General features: G+C 36.8%; 1 protein-coding gene across 4 annotated transcripts in view; it reads right to left on the bottom strand.

Moving 5' to 3' along the window:
• NOL4 (nucleolar protein 4) overlaps window positions 1-23,177 on the bottom strand; it is a 195,672-nt gene that overhangs the window by 23,202 nt on the left and 149,293 nt on the right. For 2 of the 4 annotated variants that reach the window (XM_086609260.1, XM_086609258.1), the window contains exons 8-9: window positions 22,499-22,690; window positions 10,364-10,477 (exon numbers count right to left, since the gene is read on the bottom strand). The exons of 1 other annotated variant lie outside the window; for it this stretch is intronic. In XM_086609260.1, the coding sequence (XP_086465386.1) occupies window positions 10,364-10,477; window positions 22,499-22,690 (306 nt within the window). The remainder of the gene's footprint in view (window positions 1-10,363; window positions 10,478-22,498; window positions 22,691-23,177) is intronic. One more of the 4 variants, XM_086609261.1, reaches the window with a different exon arrangement.

The following is a 23,177-nucleotide window of genomic DNA, read 5'->3' on the forward strand; positions in this document are numbered from 1 at the left end:
ATATTTTACCCTGTGTTTGATGCATTCGATTGCTAATTATTTTATTTCAAATCTGTGTTAAAATTTGAACTGCATGTTTGTGAAAACCAAAATTTTTTCTATGAATTCAATGCAGGATGTCTGTTTTTAAACACTGCCTCAGGTATAACTTGACTTTTACAGCTTAAAAAAAAAAAAAGAAAAAGAAAAAATCTTTTAAAAATAAACAGTATTTTTAAAAAAAACCCTGACCTCCCCACCCTGTCTCAAACAATTTAGCAGAAAGAAAATGTTTTGCTACTGAAGAAGACCTGCTCTAAATTTTTGACAGAACTTGGTGCACATCCTTTAACTTCAGTACTGTGAGGGTTCTGTATTTTAAAAGATTCAGTAGATAAGAAGTGATGCTTTGGGTTACGGCCTTTTAATTCCACAATCATCAAACCAGAGTAGCATAAGCCATTAGAAGAAACAAAGAAATTAACTTTGACCAGCCTTTGGAGGATGCACTTTCTGATTTGCTTCATTAATGGAGACAGTAAAACTGGAGTTTAATATGAAACACCATGAGTAATAAGCATGAAATTTGTGCACTGCAGTACAAATCTGTTCCCCAAATATTCTCATTTCAGGGGAGGATTCTTCTGGCACAATGCCTGGGCTGCTGGCCACAGCCTGCTTGGCTGCCTTGCCCTGTGCCTAGCCTCTTTAGCAGCTGGTTCTGCTCCTCGGCAATACACTTAGCTCCTGCTCCCCCAGCTTATTATTTTATTTATTTTTTTCTTAGAAAAATATGTTTCTAAATTTAGTTTAGGGACATCAAGCCAGCAGTCAAATCACAAACATGTTCCTGCTACCAAACATAAGCAGTACATTTCTACATATATTTTCTGCGTGGGGAATTGCACCGTTCTAACGAAGAAATACATCTGAATCCATTGTGAAACTGATGCTTTGAATTTAGAAGAAATTTATGATTGTTTATAGTCTTCTAACTCATTAACCAAAACCAAAATATACCACTCTTGAAAAATAAGAGTTCAGACATGCACACTGGGTTTGCATTGATTTCATTAAACTGGTCCAAAGTCTGCATGATAACAGGGATTTACTCACCAGAAACATTATTCCCTGCCTGTTTTGTAGGCAGGAGAGTGTGTACAATGGTCATTAGCTAAAAACAGGAAAGGAAAGACAAAATCATGATTTTCACATGCTTGTTTCTATGCTAGAAACATCTGACAGGCAAGAAAATGCTACACATTTAATATCTTCTCGCCATATGAAAGAGAGGAATAAGTAAAAAGCTCTATTCCTGTCTTTCAACACAGGAACAGGAAGAACAAAAGCCCTGACTCCAAAACCTTTGTCTTTGGGCCGGAGGAGAGAATTTTTATATCTACATTTTCACCAACCTTTCCTCTTCTGCCTCCTTGACAGGAGATGTATATTAAAGACACAGGGAAGAAGGCTGTTCTGGTTCCTGTTCATTTTCATTCCAACCACGATAGGAAAGGGGATAAGGTTGTTTAAAAGTTCCTGTCCAAGAAAAAACCCAACACTCCATTTCTGAGCCTTCAGCTTTATCAACCTCCAGAACAGAAAACTTACATTGGCATCAATTTTACTTCACATTCAAGATCTTATTGCAGCTTGGGGTGTTTAAAGTGTTCTCTGAAATCAGCAGCTTGAAATTCAACCATATATGCTCAGCACAAAGAGCCTGGAAAAATAAAGCATTTTCTAATTTAAAGATCTCTGTGTCGAGGTGAAAAATTAGCTGCTTACCTTAGGGCCTCACTGTAAATCCAAGGCATGAAATTATTTGCAATTGCATGCCTTGCACATTATTCCTTTCCAACACAAGTAGCAAATTTAATGTAGGTTGGGCTGGAGCGTGGAGGGAGGGGGGTTGCCCTGTGATACTCGGCAGTCCCTTCCAGCTGCATCTGCTAATAACAGAACCCTATCCAGCACTGCTGAAATCAGGAATTTTGCCACTGAGTTGAAAGGCAGCAGGATTTAAAATTACAATGCATACCGCTTATTTTCTTCCCCTTGACAATATGGCCAGAGCATTCTGGGTAGGAAGCTAAGTTTCCCAATACTAGTACATAATTTGATCTCTTGACAATAATCCGCATGCAGCTAAACAGTGCCTGCATAACATTTTGTGCCTCGGTGGTTAAAGCATATCATTTGGAATCACAAAAGCAAACCAAAGACCAACTCAGAAGTAAAATAATCATTAGGTGGGGAAATGGTGGAAGTGAGCAAGGCCTGAAATGCAAACTACCATGTGGGTATCCAAGGACATTACAGCCATCTCAGTGATTATTTTGAACACAGATAAAAAAAGACAAAGTACTGAGGTACAGAAATCACTCTGATCCCTATTAAATACCAAATCACAAGGAGATGCTTGAATACAAAAAGCTATTATTAATAAAGCTTTTGTAGTGTAAGAGGCATCGAGCTCTTTGCAAGTTAAAGTGACTTTTGCCTCTTGTGGTTTTTGGGATTCCAATTCCTATTCATTTGCTATATGTTAAATGAACTATCTGCTTCCCTTTGCTCTTTTCTATCATCTAGGACTCCGCAAGCCTCCCACTCTGAAGCGAAAATCACTTTGAGCTGGAATTTTTCAGGTCTTATATAAATATATGGCAGAGAGAGGACATGGCCCCATCCCTCTGCACTGCTGCCACTTGTGGTCAACATGGATGAAGTGCCTTTTCCTTCTCATCCTCTAGAGCAAATTAGGCTCCATGAAACCCAAGAGAAAGGGAACTCCTGATGCTTTCTCCTCCACCTCTAAGAAGGATGTATAGTTGATGTGCTTTTTCTGCATACTGAGTAGCTGTGGCAAGGACTCCATCTCCCTGAAACAAAACCGCCTCTTCATGTTCCCTCTGAATTTGCAGCTTAATCTCACAAAAGCACTGCCTCAGCAGGGCATTCTGCAGCGTCCACTGGAAGATATTTTTACATGACTCCCTTTTCTGTAACCAGTGTTGTCCAAATCTGCCCTTGATACAAAAAGAGACAATATAAATAACAGGATAAAGAGAGCATTTAAGAACCCTACAATTTGTTTCTTCCTTCCTCCTGGGAACTGCAGTATGCATTGACCAGGAAAGAGAACAAGAACACACACACAGGGATACAAATATGTATTCACCTTCCTTCTCTCCTGCTGTATGAAGGGTAATACAGGAAATAACTACTCCGTGTCAAGATTTAGGAGCTGTGCATAAGTGGCACAGCTGAAACACAAATTCTCTGTCCTCAAACGTGAAGGTTTAAAGGCCTCTTCTCCCTCACTGCTGAAAGCCAGATACAGGGATCCTGACATGGAGGTCCACACCCTCACTGCAATTCAGATTTTAATCAGTTTCCTCCAAAACAGTTTTACAATTACCTGTTATTTGTCCACCAATAATTTCCTTCCTTAACAGAGACACAAACTGCTCCTGTTGCAACTGTCAGACTTTTTTTTATAAACAAAACTGCGTTTGAAGAGTTTTTAGGTCAACCCCCTTGCTACATGCAGAGAAACAGCACCAGAAATTGTATAGAGGCAGATCTTTAACATCATCTTAGAAACCCCAATTTCTTTAAAAATGAGCATTTAGGAATTAGATATAAATGGAGAGAAATACAGTTGCGGTGATTTCCAGGTGGCAGTACATGTGCACTTTTATTAATATTCAGATGTATTGCATTAGCACAGAACCTGTATCCAGTCTGCAACTGGCACTTGTATCAAGCTGCTCTATTCAGGTTGCTGCTATGACAACTATCCAGAGGCAAATGTCAGGTCAGCTCCCAGCATATGTGTCTAGGCCATAATTGCTTTGTCAGAAACCTAATAGCCACCTACTCCTATTCCTCTAACAGCTAAAAGCAATACTGTTAAAATTATTAAATATTGCAATATTCTTAACACCCTATTCATATGCTACTTCACTGAAAACTTCAGATTTGCCTTCCTTTTATCCCGCAAACTACATAGGGGGTGAAGTATGTATTTAAAGTGTCTATTTGCAAATTTATGTTCATTTATGTTTCATTGTAAACCTGAGATCGCTAGACTTTCTCTTCCTTGGGAGTTAGATATTATCTTTCACTCCACCACAATGATTAGTGATATTTAATTTGCCTGGTTATAAAACACAGCACGGAAAAAAATTATAGCTGTCATCTTGATGAGAGGTTTCTTAAAAAAATGCATTCAGTGTTTATCATAAAGAACTGCTTCATAGCATCACACTGCATGATAGTCTGTGTAGTGCATAGGCTTACTCTTATGAACTTGGAAAGCTCAAATAATCAAAGATTTTTTTATTGAGTTTAGTTTTTATAATTAAATAAACTAGTAGCTTCCACAAGACTCAGAAATATAACTTGCACATTTATCCTAATCTTATTTATTCTAATCATACATATTAGCTTTCAACCTCATGATTAGAAAAAAAAAACAAACAACAAAACATTTAACTTTTATATTGAGGGAACTTGTTTGAGCTGCCTAGCAGAGAGTGAAATACTTGAAGCAGAGATAGAGATAAAGTAAATAATACTCTTGCAACTGCTAAGTCGTCCTGCAGCCTGCAGCCATCTCCAAATATGATCTCATGTGAAGAATTAAAGTTAGTCTGCATATAACTGGTTTGTTCAGTGAAAGGGAACTTGTCTCCCATGCACATATGGAGATACACACATATCTTAATAGCTTCATTCTAGTACCTCCCATTTGCCTTGTAGATAGTGATAAAGAACAGTTGAACTAAATCAAACTAAGCAAATTACAAATTTTACAAGTAGTATTCTGGTATCTGTGCAGTGAAGGTATGAAGACAACCTTGCCAGGCTATACAGATGTCTAACTGTTGTTATTTTCACCTAGTCTCTGGAATGAAAAGAAACTGCACCTTAAATTCACATTTAAAAAAAAAAATGCAGAAAATCTTTTTCTTATCATGTATATCCTATAAAATATTGACTGATGAGCACTCTGTGAAGAGCCTACTAATTTAAAAAGCACCAGCTCTGGCTGAGAAATTCCTTTGTTAGGATGGGAGATATGTAAGATAACTTTCTTTTTCCTCTGAGCTTAAGCTCTGTTTGGGCTTCACCTTGTCATTTACTACATAACTACAAAAGAATCATACATCACATATCCAAGTACTTGTGGCATAAGGATGAAAAAAGTGTATGTAGCTCACTCCTTTGGCTACCCCAAAAAGCTCTGCATACTATGGTAGCTCTTCAATGACACTACTCACTGAAATCGAGGTCAAATTGCTAAAATAACATAGACTGAGTCCAGGAGAGAATCCAGTCCACTGGCTTCGCACTCATATGTGACCACTACTCTCCTATTTACAAATATAACAACGAATTCTCAAAGGTCCAGATTCCTAACGAGTACAAAACAACATGGTGCCAATGAAGCTACATCAATTATCTAAATTATCTGGCTAACTAAACAAAAGGCAGCTGCTGTAAAAAACACCTGTGTCCAAATAAGAGTGAAGGCAATTTTTTTCCTGGCATTGTTCTTATTTGCTTTTCCAAAGGAAGATTTCTTCTTTTTCATCTTCCTTTGGAAAAAGAAAGTGGCAGATCCTCTCACATACTGCTGTACATAAACTACTATTTCCTCTTAGATCTTCTGTTGAAGAATTTTCATTGGTCTTTTTGATTTCAGACAGGACACTAACAAGACGAATCCACCTCCAGTTTCCACAGAGTACCATAGCCCAATACTGCTCCAGGTTGTTTATGATGAGGTTTCATAAAAACTACACCACACACATACCTGTTTGGAAGAAGCAGAGACTGACAATGGTTAAGCTCTTAAAATGAAATTTCCATTTCTGTGACTGACAACAAGTAGAGCCACAGAGCCTCTGCAGTGCCAGCCCACAAAACAAGCATCCCAACCTCTGCTCACCACCCAGGGCAGTAATAACAGGGTGACTTTCTCCAGATTTTTCTACTTATTTAACCATTCTTCTTTTGCCCAACCAAGACACAATTTGGTTTGCAAAGTGAAGGACACAACAGAAGAAGTCATCCTGTTCACCATATGTAATGAATGCATATAAAGGCCGTATTTTAGCTCTACTTAATTTGTTTCATGATTCCCTTGTTGACAGTAGTCCAGAACCTCCACTTCAGTGGAACTGTTTCACACCGAATATTGCTAGAGATGTAATACGGATCTTAAAGGTTTATCACAGGAGATCATCCCAAGATATCACTCAGAAGCACAGGAAATCTTAAGGATTCAGTTAAAGTCTCTTCTATCTCTGACCAAAGCAAGTCATAGAAGGTCAACTCAATTATTGTTTCCACATTTTTTATCAACTGTGATCAAAAAAATCCTCAAAATTCAAGACTGGAGTTACCCGTCTTCAGTACCTAGACTCAGCAGACATGATTTGCAGAACAACTCAAAAGCTCTGCATTGCCTCTATGCCCACTGCCTGATCTGAACTGTGGAAAGATCAACCAAATTCAGCTCAGTGTCATGAGCATTTCACCATTTGGCAGTAGTATCAGTAAATCTATACAATTTCAATTTATAAATCTATAAAATTTGTGCAAGGGAATAAATTGTTTTTAGTATCAGGCAGAATTAAAAAGTGGAAGCAACAGAACTCTTCAGTCGGGTAATAATTACCAAATATGTAACTTCTCGGCAGTTAAGCTACAGGCCAACCAACAGAGCTTGATCTCAAGATAATGAAAATACACTGAAGCTAAAGAGAGCACTTGAGTAACATCTAACATGGTCAGACATCCAAAGCATTATAGTCCAAGCTACCATGAGCTAGTAAACACATTTATATTCCTTACAGAGAAGTCTCAGAAACTGACAATGCTTTTATTGTTACGGTTTCAAAAACTACCGGAAGGTACTTGTTTCCTGACAGACAAGATTACACTGAGTTTCCCATTATGAAATAAATGATCGTCATTAAAAAAAACTAATTCTGAAAATAAGTAATTGATACTAGTGAGATCAGTATTCATTAACTTATTTTTTAAATTGAGTTAAGAAATACAAAGATCATGTGAGTGGAATTTGAGGCACATGGGTAGAATGATAGCTTTGTCCTGGTTCAGACTTAACTTTGATAGACTTAACAGTATCACTAGATCAGGGCTATATTAAGCACTGCAGCTATCAGAAATACTTCTAGAAAGTCCTTCATAAGATGTGGTATTTGAATACATGCAGATATATACACACAATTAGAGAGATTTCTTCAGAAGAAATTACCCTCCATGCCTAATGCTTCTGAAAAAAAGTTAACAGTCATGAGCATGGCCAATACTCTACCTTCTCAAAAGAAAAAATGAGGTCTTAGAAATTTCCATAGTTTTTACTTCTAAGCTGGTTCTTTTTGCTGAGGGATAATTGAGATGTTTTATCATCCAACCACTGTTAAAATTAACACTGCAGGCAAAATCACATTTAGTTTGGAATTTCATGTTACTTTACCAAAGTATAGATTTCCATTAGGGACGTACATGCAACATGCTTAGAACTTCCTATTCAGGGCCATGTTGTGCCAGGAAGAGGAGGAGAAATGGAGAAGAAGAAAGACCATAAACAAGCCAAGAAAAGGAATTCGAGAAGCTGCTGAAATTTTGTCTTAGCTTCAGGACTGGGCGTAACATTCACAATTTATAGGTAATATTCTGAAAAAGGTGGTGGCGGGGATGCAAATTACATCTCACTTTGAGGCAGATCACCCTTCTGGAGAATAAAAGGCAGACCTTCACTGTGCTGCATGCAAGAATGAAGTAGCTTTAACGCAACGCTTCCTTTCAGCTCTGAGGGGAAGTGCTGAATGAGTGCTCTTACCAGATCCTCTTAACAATCTACTTTCCAGGACTACCTAATGCTTGTCCTCCATTAGAAGATCTCAATATAATTTATCAAGTGGTAATTTTCATTATCCAAATCTTATTTCCCCTTTCCTCCTCCCAAATTTCCACTGAAGGGTCCTCAAAGCCTGAGTCCAACCATTGGTATAATGTCCAATTTTGGAAATTTACATTTAAACAGGAAAAGTAGAGACATAGTAACAAGAAAACAAAGCTTGTTTTTAAATTTTTTTAGAGCTATGGAACAGTAAAAATGTTGAAAAAATGTTGAAAAAACATGTTGAACTGAACCTTTTTAACCTTACTCTGTTTAAGAAAAAAATCCAATGAAAATATTTCATTTTGGATATATGTAAGAAAAGTGAAGGAAATTCAAAAGTAAGTAAAAGGAAAAAATAATAAGAAGGATATAGCCCTTTTACGTATAAGGCATTCTCCCCGGATGTGAGGATACAGATCCACTTCCCATCTCAGCATAAGAACTGAGCACAGCAGTCTGTTAAATACCCCACTCAGAAATACTGTGGAATGCTTTGCTCTCTGTCTACTTTATTAATGTCACATCCTTCGAATAAAAATTAAATTGCAGTGGAACTGGGGCTAGGACCAAGGTTTTCTACTTCTCTAATGACTTAACTATTCCGCCTCACAGGGCAAATTTTTCACTATAAGTTTTATGAAGCTACATAACATACATTCCCATAATTTTTTCCAGCCAACACTATTCAGCAAATCTATCCTGAATTCACAAATAGTTTTGCAAGCACCAAAGCTACATCAACCCAACTAATTTACTGCTTGCTGAATCAAATGGTTGGTGCTATTTGCAACTGTCTCCACAGTGTTCCCAGAACTCACTGCCAAAAAAGAGGGCAGAGCTGAAGGAAGCAGAACAACACCTGGTCTTCATACACAGCTTGGCTACTTTAACATCACAATTGTAATTAAGGTGATCAGTTTGGAGCCATTCTGCATACAGATTTTTAATTCTGTAATGAAAAGTAAAGAAATACCTCTCCTCTCAACAGTAACTGCTACCAAATCCTTCTGTGATAGTTATATCACAAATAAAAGAAAAAAAAATCCTATTAATATGTTTTTTGAGTTCTGTCTACAGTTTTAAAACTGTTTTTGTTTCAACAGCTCTCTGGCTTCCTGGAGAATATTATGAGATTCTCATTTAAACCACTCGAAAACTCTGCCTCACCCTGGCTGGACCAAGGAATTGAGCCACTAGTTCTGCGCAGTGAAAGTAACTGATATTTGCACAAGCCTTTACTTGTCCTCCTTGCAGTAAGCACATAGAATTTGTAGCTTTTTTTTGTTGTTGTTACTGAAAAACTAGAGAACAAATGAGAGAATACAAAACCTGCACAATTTAAATGAGCACTACTTCTAAACTATGCCATACTTAACATTACAGTGCTTTGACATCCCATGTGGTTTGTAAATCTTAAGGCAAATGTACTCCAATAATGAAAATACTAGCAAAAACCATAACAGCAAAAAGAAATTGCAATATCCACTCTCAGATCCTAAACTATTGATGTTGTAGGGATAGTAGTAGGAATCCTTTATTCAGTTAGGGCACAACCTGAAAGAACTCAATGGACTACGTATAAAAGGAAAACGTGCTTTTAAAAATGTTCTTTTCCACAAAAATGTTCATATACATGATAGATGCATATTTTGGAACTACTGAGATATTACTAAGATTTGGCTTTGTGATAATCATGAAGAGAAATAAAGCATAATAGTCTTTGCAATACAAATATTTGACATTCACTGTATCTGTGGAGCAACTAAATAATCAAAACCTGGAATGAGCTACCAGTTTGATTTTACAAAATTGAAAAAAAACATGCAATTCTCAGCAAATTAAAAATAATTAAATCCTAACACTCTATAATAAGTGAATAATCACATAAAAAAATAAAATAAATATTGAGATGAGCTTTAAAAACTCACTAATAAGTTAACTGGCAGCATTTTGCTATATGTCACAATAACTTTTCTGTTTCAAGCAAACAGGTATTTTCAGAAACTTACACAATTTCACCTTACATTTACAAATTCATACACGTTTTGAAAGAGAATATGTGCACAGATAAACACAATGACTCATGGATACATGCATCATTTCTGTTATTTATGTAAATTCTATATACTCTATGTTCTGTTCCTTTTAATCCTAGTATGCCGATTATGCCCTCAAAATCTACAACCGTTAAAAAGCACATGTATATCTTTATCCAGCTGGACATTATAAATATACTAGACACTCTCATACAGCTTATGTAAATATAGACAAAGACATGCTTGTGTATTCATTTAAAGAACTACAGCTTTCTTATTTTAATTATTCTTGCTAGCAAGAAACATATAAGGGATTGCACCACCCTTCTGCATGGCATCCTACGTAAATGAGTCCAGAGCATTTATAAATATGGATGTGGCAGACCCCCAAAAAACACAGTACCTGCTGTCTATCCAACCGCATCCTTTTTGCAGCATTTCTGCTTTCACTCTCACAGGCGGAAGCCAGGATACTCTCTGCAACTGCTGAAGTAAGGTGTGAGGGAATAGGTCGTGACTATGAGAGAAAAAAGAAACACAGAAATTATTTCTAGCATAATCCACTATCTCCTTTTTCAAAGCCCACAATACTGTCACCTAGGCAGGAAAGTCCATTCATTGAAATGTAGTTTATACCAACAAAACAGGGAAATGGAACTTGCAAAGATGAAAAATGAAACTAGTCAGATGCTAAAGCTGTAGCTGATCCATAGATCCATGAGAAGCCCTTTCCCCCCACAGCTCTATTGTCCAGTGTGTTTAGTCTGGCTCATTAAGCTGTACTTTGAACAGACAGTGGCATATTCTCTGTGTTCCAGCAGCACCCTGGCCGTCTGATTCTTGTTAAGAAAACTGAAAGGCTTTTTATCCAGTACAGCATGTGACAGCGATGAGTAGTGGTTTTTTATAGTCATAAAAAAACCCCAACAAAACCCAAAAACCTCAAGTGATAGGGCTGAAACATCACTCAAAACATAACAGATTGTCAGAACATTTCAGAGCAGTCTCAATCTGTAGTATATGAATATTTGCATTCCTTGCTGCAACATGACTGATGTGATTAAAATGAATTTAAAAAAAAATCTGTTCCTCTTTTGATAATGCCAGCTTTCCAGCCATGTAGATGTTTTGTGGTTCAACTAGATATGGTTCATTTTTTCCAATTCAAAATCTTTCATTACTAATTTCATAGCATTTACATGTTTTAAGTTAAAGGTGCAATGAATCCCAAAGAAACAAGGGAATGCTACAATCCATTGTTGGTTATGAACTCCAATAGGGTCTTCCCTACCAGTTCATTAAGAATATTTACACAACTTTTTTTTCCAAATTAGATGCAATGCAATCTTTCTGAAAGATGAAGCTCACAACAAAACTAATCTTCTTCATTAATACACAAAGATATATCTGAGCTACCAAGAAAATAAAGAAAATTAGGATAATAACACAGGTACTGATACACATGTAAGCCCATTCCAGACACTGCAATTTATTGAACCGGTTCTGACCTTCCATAAATTTTCAAAGCTTTATTGAACTCATTTACATTGTACTATGTAAATTTATACCTACTGAGGAACTGGCTGTATGTGTTTGAGGGTGTTTTTTTGTTTTTCATTTTTTTTCGTCATTGTTGTTTTATAGGTTTTGGGTGGGTATTTAAAGAGTTACACCTTCTTACTCCTAAAAGCATAAATATGAACCTGCTATGAAATGTCACTGAGTTTTGGAAGCAAGTTTTGAAGTATTCTCATTCAGTCTTCAGATAACTTTAGAACACATTCATTATGTTGTCTCAACTGATTTTACGGTTTTCATAACATTACAGAAACCGAGGAGCTAACCATTACTAATACTACATTTTACCTTTAAAAATTAAAGTTCATTTACTGAGGTTGGATGTGCTCTGCAGAATGCCTATTTTTAATCTGACATCGTACTTTCTCTAATGCATGGGACCACAATCTGTCTGGGACCAGAAGCTGAACTAGCTTTTAGAAATAGACAGGGATTTATGGCTCTCCCTCACTAATGCAATAGGCTTATTTCTCCCCACTCATACAAGAACAAGCTCTCTGGCATCAGCGTAAAAGCTGTGTAAGAAAGACAGTCAGAGGCTGCAATACTACAATAAAATATACTTGGATTGATTTAACAGAACAAACTATCGAACTTGTTTCCAGTTTTGAAAATAAATCAGACTAAGAGATGAAGTACAGTAATGTTAAACCCTGGTGTCATTACAGAAGTTTACAGTACGGTACAAGCAGACTCCTTCTTTAGAGCTCCAGAGCAGGGACTGTCTTTGCAGAAGGTTTTCACTGTCAAAGCATTACATTTATTATTGTGCCTCCCTGCAATGGTGATGTTACTCTGAACTGGTTATTGCATCACTTAGCCACACTCGATCCCTCCTTGTATTTGGTGGCCAAGTATCACTGTACATGCCACTGTTTTATGTATGTTCAAGGTACATTGACTATGTTAGCTGAATGGAAGTTTCAGTGTGGTCCTCTAGCAGTGGCCACACAACAATGTTCTTGAAAAATGATGAGTAAACACCTGGTTAATTCCTCCAGCTCAGGTTTTTAATCAGAGCTATAACCATACCTATACGTCAACAGATTTTTAGAAGGTAACATGTGAGCCAAAAAATTAATGTTCTGACCAAAAAGTAAAATGAACTCAAGTTCCCCCAGCTTATTGTTTATGGGAGAGAATATGTTTATTGAAGTGTTTTATAAAATAAAAAATAAAGAGTTAGTTACCATAAAAATCTAGCAGTCACATGTTTTTCTCTGAAAAGGGGTGCAGTGGTTATGTGCACACCATTGAAATACTGAACTCAAAGTTAGTACCTGCAAAAATGAGGAAATCTCCAGGTAATGGAGTATCTTCCTCTTGAAATATATGTTAACTCATAATTTCTCTCACTCATCACTGTAGCTGGCTGTTGATATGTTCACGTCAAGGACTATCTAAAATGAACCTCAGGGAGAATGTAATGAACACACAGTTGAGTCAGCTAGGGAGTACAACACTATAACAAAGCACAGGAGAAAAGTCATCTGATTAAGGTTCAGGTTCTATCAACTTTACTCAGGCAGAGAACTAGTCTGGCATTGACTGAGAAGATGAACACAGTCCTCTGTCACTAAAAGCAGAGTTGTTAAAAAGAGGATTTTCTGTTCCATGAAATGCCATATCTGTGAAATGTCAAAAAGATCAATTTTGAAAAGCCTTGCCTAAGAGGAAAAAAATGCTCTGAAATAACCACTTTTTTGAAAATGTTTTTAAATAAACTGAATTGATAGCCCCATCTTCTAAGCTCAGAGGCCCCTTCTGGCTTAGTTTAACTTCCTCATCTTCTATACTTCTGATTATTCATGATCTCTGTCATGACTACCAGCTATAAACCTAATTCTGTGAGAAGTTCAAGCATCCGAGTCCTTGTGGGGTTCTGAACATTTCTCAGCTCCCTATCCAAGGGTGAGACACGAAGGATTTGGGAAACATGGCAAAAGCAACATCATTCAGTTCTCCCTTCTGCGGGAGCCTACAGATCTCAGCCAAACCAACGTTTTCTAGGTTACCAGGATCCCTTATGCAGAGCTGAGAGCTGAGTGCTGGTTCCTGCATGTTTGGGACTATGGCAGAAAATGTGGGAGCAAAAGCGTTCATATTTTCAAGGGCTCTCAGGCTCCCCCCACAATCCCTGGATCCACAACCTGCCCACTGGACTGTCAGGAAGCCAGGTTCCATTTTACTGAAGTATGTCAGAACAGAAAACCTTTGACAAATCAACATTTTTAAAGGGAAAAAAAAAAAGCATTATCAAAAAATTCCTGACCCATTTTAACTGGCAGAATGCACCTAGTGTTGTTTCATACATAACATTCACAGCCCCAGTTTGGTATTTATTTCACTTCACAGTAATGTAAAGCAGGAAATAACTTTACTGGAACTACCCATGTGTAAAATAACAGAAGAGAAGTAAGCCTCTAAACTTAAGTCTACCAAAACAAGAGATTCACTCGGCAAAATTAGAAGGCAGGATAACATTTTTGTTGTTTTGAAACAATGACAAGAGAGGTGTGTGAAAATTTTACAGTATCTTTCAGGTGAAGAGATGAATAAAACTTAGAGGGAATCTGGTAAACAACTTAATACAGACCTTCTGAGAAGACTATATGCCTCTGTCCATCACACAGCAGCATCATACAGAATTCCTTTGTATTTACTTGAAAACACAATACTACTTGCGACTGCACTAAAACAGCAGCCACCTTTCGAACACACATCGTTCTTTAGTTTTGTACATCTCTTCAGCTGACATAGAACTAACGTTCAGCCTCTTACACGATGTAGGCAGAGCATTTTGACAAAAGATGTAAGGGGAACCTTCTAGATTTCATGTACGTGTGGATGCCTCTGTTTTTTAACATCTTTTGAAGCAAATGACATTCAGGAAGTGGCTGAAATTCCCTCAGTAGCCCAAGGGAGATGACCAACCACGTCCAGTCCTCTCATAATTGAAACTGCACTTCAAGGCAATTTAAACCTGATTCTTGAGACCACCACAGAGCCTGTAGATGACAATGATGACAAAGCAACAAACACACTTCACCACCACATTCGACAGAAACTTTTGCATGATTTCAAGAGAAATCATTTTTGTGCAAATTGATATGAAGACTCTATACACTCATTCTGTTATCTCTTTCCAAAACGTACAAATTCCTGACAGATATACTTTTGCAGATTTCTTCATGAACAATCAAATTAGCCGATACGTCTTTGTAGTCAAACAGCTGTTGATCTGCATTAAAGAACATTACAGCTAGTGAAGATCCTTCCATGGTTTCAGTGGTCTTTAGATCTGGCTCTCAACAATCAAAGTGTCTTACAACACTCCTTTGTGGAATTATGGAGTAGTACTGCAAGGTTGCTGATTTTTCAGTAGTTGAAATTAAAAATCCTTGGCCCCAATTCTCTAGAAATTAGCTCTATTAGCATAATTTCTGATTCCTTAGCATAAAAGAGACTAGCACTTTCAATGTGTTGTAAAATACCCCTTTGAATACACCAACTGTATACAGTATAATCAGGTCTTCTGTTTAAAGTGAGGTACCTTTGCAGTATCTTCATGGGAAACATAAAACAACCTTTTTGGTATACTCACACAATTCCTGTATTTCTATACAGAACCTAAAGAACTGCTATGCTCTAACTTCAATGTACATTTTTTTGGTATAAATCTACCAATTATTGATATAATAGGTGGATTATATTTCAGTCTAAATGACTAGGAGCAGTATATTAATCAAAAAAAGTTGCAATCTGCAGTACATGCTGTCCTCCTGTGGTTAGAGATCTGTTGTCTCTAAAGTTACTACCTTGACATTTTTTCTGAGATCCAGTATTTACTCATAAATAAAAGCTAAAGTTGTCATGGAGAAGCTTGGTCTAGATACTGTCACACCTATTACATCAGTCTGACTCAGTTCTGAAAAAATACACCTATCTATTACGTCAGATAATGGGCACACATTCACACTTGCTAAAATGTGAAACTTTATAACCTGACATTTGTACATAAATCCTACCTTCTAGTTTAGGCTAATTAACATGGAAAAGCAGATCTTTCAGTACAAGATAGTTGCACGCACATAAACTTACAAGTTACTTCATTTTGTTCACAGACACCCTAATAATATGAACTCTAATATAAATGTGTGAATGAGAAAAGACTTCAACTATTACTCAAACTTGAAAAAAAAAAAGTTCCAAATTGTCCAAAGTGATTGGGCATCCAAAGGTGAAGATGAATGCCCAAGATGCCTCACTGATAGTAACCGAGTTTTTCCAGAGGTACCACTAAGCACTTCTTTGCAGGTTGGGCTCCTGACAACATGATACTCCCTAGTGCTCTCCTGCATGTCAGTTTTTTTCCTCAATTGTCATAAGACTAGTTCATTTTCAAAATGAAACATTGCAAATGTGCCACAACTCCTTCATAATAACTTATTAAGTTCTAACACATGTTAAATCCCCTGACATATTTATAACAGTATGCAATATCTAAATAGCATTTTTTCATGGAAAACATCCAAAACACTTTCCAAACAGGGTACATAGTATCTTCAAATGAAATTTTTTACTCAGTGTATCGCAGTGAAATGTATGACACAGAACTGTCCTACATTGCAGTTACAAAGGATTCAGAAACCTTTCCACAGAGTATTTTTAAATTTACAGACTGAGGTACAGTACTGCACTCTATTGGATGTAATTTTATAATTGTTAGTTAGTGCAGAATAGTCGAATAGGAACAACCGGACTGGCATTTTAATGCTTGTAGCACTGCATTTCAGACCGAGTTTTGATATATTTTGCTCAGTCTTGCAGTCTTATGATAAATACTCAACTGTAACACCTACTAAGGAATTCAAAGAAATAACTAGAAATATGTTGTTAAATGGCAGAAGAGGTTTTTTAAAACGTTCAGTGATGTTCACATCACTTTTTAAGTTTTTGGCTTTAAAGTACATTTAATTGAAACATTGCATGTTGCACCTTGATGATGACAGCACTTAAATATATCCATATATATTTTAACATATGCATATTCCTGTCTAAATGTTAAGCAAGCGACACATTCCAATCAACCACCGTTCTGCTGCTGCTGTGTCTACATATGCAGCCAAGTCTTGCTCCACCTATCGAAGGCAGCAGTTTCAGTGGGGCTAGTGGAACTTTTGTATTACTTATGTGAACATCGAAAAGAATATCCATCTGACTTTATTCACCTAAAGTCAAGCATTTTGCCTAAACTAGTCACCTAGGCTTCTTTTTTGTTTCAATGAAAAGACAGATATCTCTAGAAGTTGACTCATGAGAGCTGGGGATGAACCTCTCTCTGGACTGATTCATCTAAGCTCTTCACTGACTTTCTGAGGGAGCCCAAGTCACCTCATGTCTCTACTAAACTTAGGTAAGATTACCTCTATTTCAAATTTATCTGGCATTTAGAGTGCCAGAGAATCCCAGGAATCGTCGTGCTGAACTATCTCCTTCCGAGTTTCATGGGGATTGGACTGGACACTCCAAACAAACAGTTTAATAGCAAAACTTCAGAGGACTAGGAAAAACTGAGTCAGATCTAACATTATTTCCTGTTTCCCCCAAACAAATACACTGAACTGACTTCCTTGCTCTTAAGCTACTGGCACAAACCTGCTAATCAAGTAACATTGCAGCAGAGTTCTTGATCTAAGTCAGAATCTGTATGAGAAAACCTGACATACTTACTTTTTTTTTTTTCTGATTTCAAGCTTACAAGTAGTCACGGTGAACATTCTTTTATCTCAGATTTTTTTTTTCCCATAAATCAGTTAGTTTTCTCTATATAAGAACTTCCTGGCATTTTGGAGGGTTTGGTTTTCTTCTACATTCAATAAAAAGGTGAAACAAATGTCAAAATGGCATTCCTATCTTTTCCTCTCTCACAAAACGTAAAAGACTAATTACTATCAGGTTGCTAGGTATTGTTCATTTTTTAGTTTTCATTCTTTTTCCAAATACCATGCCTTTTTCAAAGCCAACTTCTTCACATTTTCCAATGTTACTGGAAAAGGAGTAACTTCTTTTGCCACTTACTTTTCCAAAATTGCCTATGCTTGCAGAAGTTATTGAAAAGCAAAAGGTATCTGAGACAGATTTAAAAGGTAGTTCTGAAAAATCACATCAGTATTCACTTAACTGCTCTGCGGGGAAAGAAAGTATTTAAGAGTCTTAAGGAAACTGTTTCTAGAATATTTTTTTTAAGGATCTGTAAAACCTGTTGCAAACAGTCAAAGTTTATCAGAGAGTAGCTTTGCCCTTTTTCGACCAGGTTGCCCATCAGACTTGCATAAACCAACCACTGTCTAACAAGGGTGAGATGCTTAGGAAGAAAAGTGACCGATCAACAGAGTTTGGGGTATAGTAAAAAGCAGCGACGCCATTGTTATTATTTGCAGATCTTCATGTAACTGTTCTTGTGATAATTTTCTTAATGCTTCCCAACTTATTAATCAAGATTAGATAGGCATCTCTGGATCCACAGAGCCTCATCTTCCTGAAAATGCTTATGACCTTTCTAGCCATAAAAGGTGTGGAGGACTGAAAAGCCACTGACTGTGAGGGAAGCCGGACTGTTCAGCAGTAAATTCAGTAAATAATGAAAGCTTCCTGTCTCTAAAACTAAAACTTAAAAACAGGCTAGATGTCTATCCTGAGAAATCTTAACAAGGCCGATTTCAGAAAACATATCCCCTTCTGAAAACCAGGCCCCACGCAAGTTGCTCAGTCACAATGCAGAAGCACTCCAAGCCACAGACACATTTAAAACACCTTGATCAATGTATGCACAGTGGCAAATCATTAAAACACCTCTTACAGCCAGTTGTCACGACCCAACGACAGAAGCAGTGAAAGATATAGAGCTTGGTTATTTGTTATTGAGGCTAATGATAGGACATAGGGAGCTGGGATGAACGGCACTGGGATCTAACTGAGGAATTGTCTTCAGGGATAGTGTGACTCTTCTTCTCTGACACATCCAAACTTGTCTTCAGACCATGAAAGCATCTACGATTAGCCTTTTCTCTCCAATATATAAGAATACTTTACTCTTTGATATTATTGCTTTGTACTACAGAAGTGCCTAGAAAGGAAGATTTCCTTTTGTTTAAACAAAAGGAAGAATCTCTTTATGAACGAGAGTTTAAGATCTTACTCTTGCATTGGGATGCACACAGTAAAAATGGCATAACTGTGAAAAAGGTACTGTAAGGTGCAGTTTCAAACACAGTGAGACTGATGATAGGAGATCACGAAGATGGGAGGAAGAAGATAGTAGTAAGAAAATGTAATTATTAAGTCAATTCAATCTCATTTGATTAGCATCTAAAATTTTTCTGGACTATAACTAAATAAATACATACCTCGTGTAATCAGGAGCTGTCTACTATTTTTTTTTAGTTGGTAGTTTTCTATAGGTACAGAGGCCGGGACTAGTCTAAAGGGCAGATTCAAAAAATATTTGTGAAACAGGTCATTTGACCATTTCAGGGAGAAAATTCCTCTTGTGTAGCATATGTAAGTCACAAAACAATGTATATAAAGGAATTCTCATTAATATCAGTCCTCGAGAAAGAGGTGGTAGTATATTCTTTTTCTTTTGCTTATGGGCTAATGAAGGGACAAAGAAAGAATGTCTTTAAGAACATCAAGAACTTAAGTAGTTCACAAAGTGCTACAACATATCACAGGTGGAAGCACAATCTAGAGATGCCACCCAAAAGTCAGTGATTTCAGGACTTGACAAACTTCCCTCCCAAAGAAAGATTCTGAGCAAGATCATAGAATTTAGTAGAAGTATATTCTCAGCAGTCCATAAGCAAGAGACAGAGGGAGGAGAAAAAATCTTACAATTTGTGAGAAAAACTTTGGCAGTGGCTTGTTGAGGGCTATGCTTGTTTCAGAATGAAAATGACACAATCACAAGCTGAGCAGTCAAATGAGGAAAGCATTTCCAATGTAGAAAGGGAACTCCTCAAAAGAGGACTTGTAGCAAGAAGCTATGTAAGGTGCCCTGGAGTCCACAGACAACTATCTGTCATAAGTAGAAGCAGAATAACTACAAGAAATCTCTTAAAAATATTAATACTAAGAAACACATTAATTAACAATCTGAACACTCATGAGACTAAGCCGTTCCCATTGCCTCTGAGAGCCTGGCCTGTTATGCAGCAAGAACTGTTGTATGGATTACAGATGGTAAATAATTGACAGATGCAGGCTTCAGGCATGCTTTTTCATCTTAACCATGCAGTTTTACATTAATTTAACTTAGTGTTTAGATTTTCTCTTCACTTTACAATATGAGGCGGTAGATAGCTGCACTGTTCCACACACAGTCTGAACTGTCATATGCCATATATGAGATTATTCCCTTTTTCTCTTGCAACTAGATGCTCGAAATGTAGCATTCTGAACCAGAACAAAATGAAAAACTTGTGTTTAATATGTCTATAGCAAAAGGCATCTCCTGTGGAGATTATTATCTGACATCCTATTTAATGTAACAACAGTAGCACTATCGCTCCTGAGGAGATCATTATCCTGTTTTGCTGTATTTGAGGTTAGCACCTGATTCAAATCAACACCAACATGTCCTTTCAGGATTGTTTTGAATAAATGTTATTATCCAGACAAAATGATTTTTTTCCACTGTCAAAATGGTAAGTACATTTAAAATCATCATAGTGAAGTGTCTCTGTCCATGGTAGCATTTTTAAAAACTGCTTAGAAGGAGTAACTTATAAATCAGAAAATAATTAAAAAAAATTAATGGATACATATTAAATTTCAGAATTATTTAAGACATAAACATAAACCTCCACTTATTCTTGTAGGAAGTTAATGGGAGCTCCTCCAAAGATTTTGGATGCTCTTTGGCTCTTGTTCCTACCTGCGACTGGCGAAGCAGGACAGATTTCCATTCAGGCCCAAGAGGGCTGAAATCTTTGGCATGAGCTCCAGTGCCTTGTCACTTCCATCCATGGGCAGCAAAGTCAATATTTTAGAGGGTAATTTGATTGTTTAAAAAGAAATAAAGCCCATTATGAACTGTCATGGAACATTATAGAAAAATGGAATATTTCTAAACTATGAAGCTTGCCTATTTGGATCATGTTCCTGGTAATTTCTGCTCTTTTTCCCCTCTCAGGAATAAATTCAATCCTGCAACCTTTATTCATATGAAAGTAACATTTGCAAATGTGCACTGAAGTCAAGCCAACCTAGATCTTACGGGTCAGACTGTAAGTCCCTTATTCATATTACAAAACAGTTGCACAAGTCTTTCAGATGACAAAAAATGAGCCAGTTTATGTAACTGCTCATCAGTGTGAATAATGACAGTAATGAGGCCATAAATTGGAACAGTGAGGAGACTTGCTAGCATCGGCTAATTTTGTAAGTATTTTCAATTGCAAGTACAGCAAAATAAAAATATTTGGCACCGTGAAAGCTGAACTTCATGTTGCTGGATTATTTTCAGCCAGAGTTCATAGATGCAATTTGATGCTACTTAGTGTATTGTAGAAAATATTTACTTTCTGTTATTCCTTCTTTTATTTTGGAAAGCTATACAATCTGACATGTACACCACCAGTCAATCTTTGGCACTTTTATCTGTGCAGATGTCCTTTATTCTACCTGTCTCTCTTCATCTCCATTTCCATTGTTCAGAATAGTGTTATCTCAATGTTTCGAATAATAAAACCAGGCAGCTGATTAGAATCACAAACACACACAAAAAGTTGGTTTCTGTCTTTGCTTTTTCTCTTATCCAATAGTGGTCTTATCCTACAAATAAACCTGATGTTTTGTTCTTAAAACTGACAGCTAACATCTTAAACAACATATAAAATTCATAAGCATTCTGCATAGACTGCAAGGAAGAGAAAGACAAAGAGAAAGAGAGAAACAGTAAAATTCAATCATTTCCAGTAATTTTTTAATGTAATCAATGGGTTTGTAGATGATTCATTAAAAAAATAATGATATGTTTAATCACTAAATGATATCTATTCGTAATGATGAGGTGATTTTACTGTCATCTAAAGGCCAGAGAGATAGCTAAGACACATTAACATTGGTGTATAGCTACCTAGTTTCTTCCAACTTTCTGGGGTTTTGGAAAAACAAACTTATTTTAGAGATAGTGAAGCTGGCAATTGGTGAGAAGACTTATTATTTACCCATTCTTCTGCTATGAGTAATATTAAAATATTAACGTCTGAAAACACTGCCAGTTGTATACCATCACAATTTTCATGAGTTTTAGTTCAATTACAATTACTAAACTATTGGGATGCTCAAACTGATAGCTTGATGTCTGTGTTTTAAAACCATTTAATGTTTTTAACATACCTACATATCAACTGAAATATTTCAAAGGAGTAGCTTTTATTGATAAGTAATAGGCTAAACTGTACAAGAAGAAAACTAGCGAAAAACATTGCCAGTGTGATGTTATTACATTGGGCATTTTCTTGGGTATGGCATTTCTCTAGCAGGATCTAATTTTTACAGAGTTCACAGAAATCCAGTTAGTAGAGGCATTTGAAAGAAAAATCCATCTTACTGCAAGATTTTTCCATGCAAAAATCTCTAACTGTAACCTAAAGTAGGAAATAAGTCACTACATATGCCGTCATTTGGTTTCCCTCCACACACCTTGCTTTTTTTTCCTATACATCCATACTCACTCATCTTGTGAACTCTAGTGTCTCAAAGCATTTTAAATCAGTGAACAAACGGAATAAATTCAGGAAGAATGAAGGAGGGAAAAAGAAACCTCTGACCTGGTATTATCAAAAAAATAAACAAACAAAAAAAAGACACTAAGATGAAAACAAAATAGTGCCATGGATTTACATATGGGGTTTTGATGGAAACTAGGGCTGGGTTTTAAATCAAAACTCACCATCTCAAAACCACTTCTTTTCATCCGCCTGCAGGACTTGAGGTAAGTACGTATGCGTTTTCTGGCACGCTCTTGATACTCAGGGAATTGTCGCCTGCATGAGTCAATGATAGCCTGGATCTTTTCTTTGGGCTGCTTAGAGATTGGGACCATTCGGTCCAAGTTTTCATCTACAAACAGCCTGACAAACATCTGTTGGCAAGAGGGAGACAGAGGAGATGGGTTTGGAGGGCAGCTCTCTTCTCTTCCTAGCTTCCTCTCTTGATTACTGATAGGAAGACATTTTTTCTATCCACTGAAGAGCTTTGTAATGGGAAGCCAGAAATATTAAGCAAACAGTTCTTTAAAGGGTTATTTGGGGGGGGGAGGAGGGGCTGATTAGAAAAAAAGACAAGAAAAGAATAGTCTATAGGATACAGAACTTGTGAGATAAACCAGAACAGATTGAGAAAATAGGCACTACTTAAGTTTCATTATTAACAATAAGCTGTGATTGCTAATCTTTTTATTGAACTGACTCTCACTTTTTCTTTGTTTGAACAATTGTTTGTGTTTTCATGCATAATTACATACATTGGGAAAGCAATAGAGAACAGCTGACCACCAGAATGGTCTTCGGATAAACTAGCTACAACCCCTTTCCATTCAATGGGTGAACATGCACATCCATACATCCACA

This window comes from Tauraco erythrolophus, chromosome 3 (assembly GCF_009769465.1).
Source record: "Tauraco erythrolophus isolate bTauEry1 chromosome 3, bTauEry1.pri, whole genome shotgun sequence".
NCBI lineage: Eukaryota > Metazoa > Chordata > Aves > Musophagiformes > Musophagidae > Tauraco > Tauraco erythrolophus.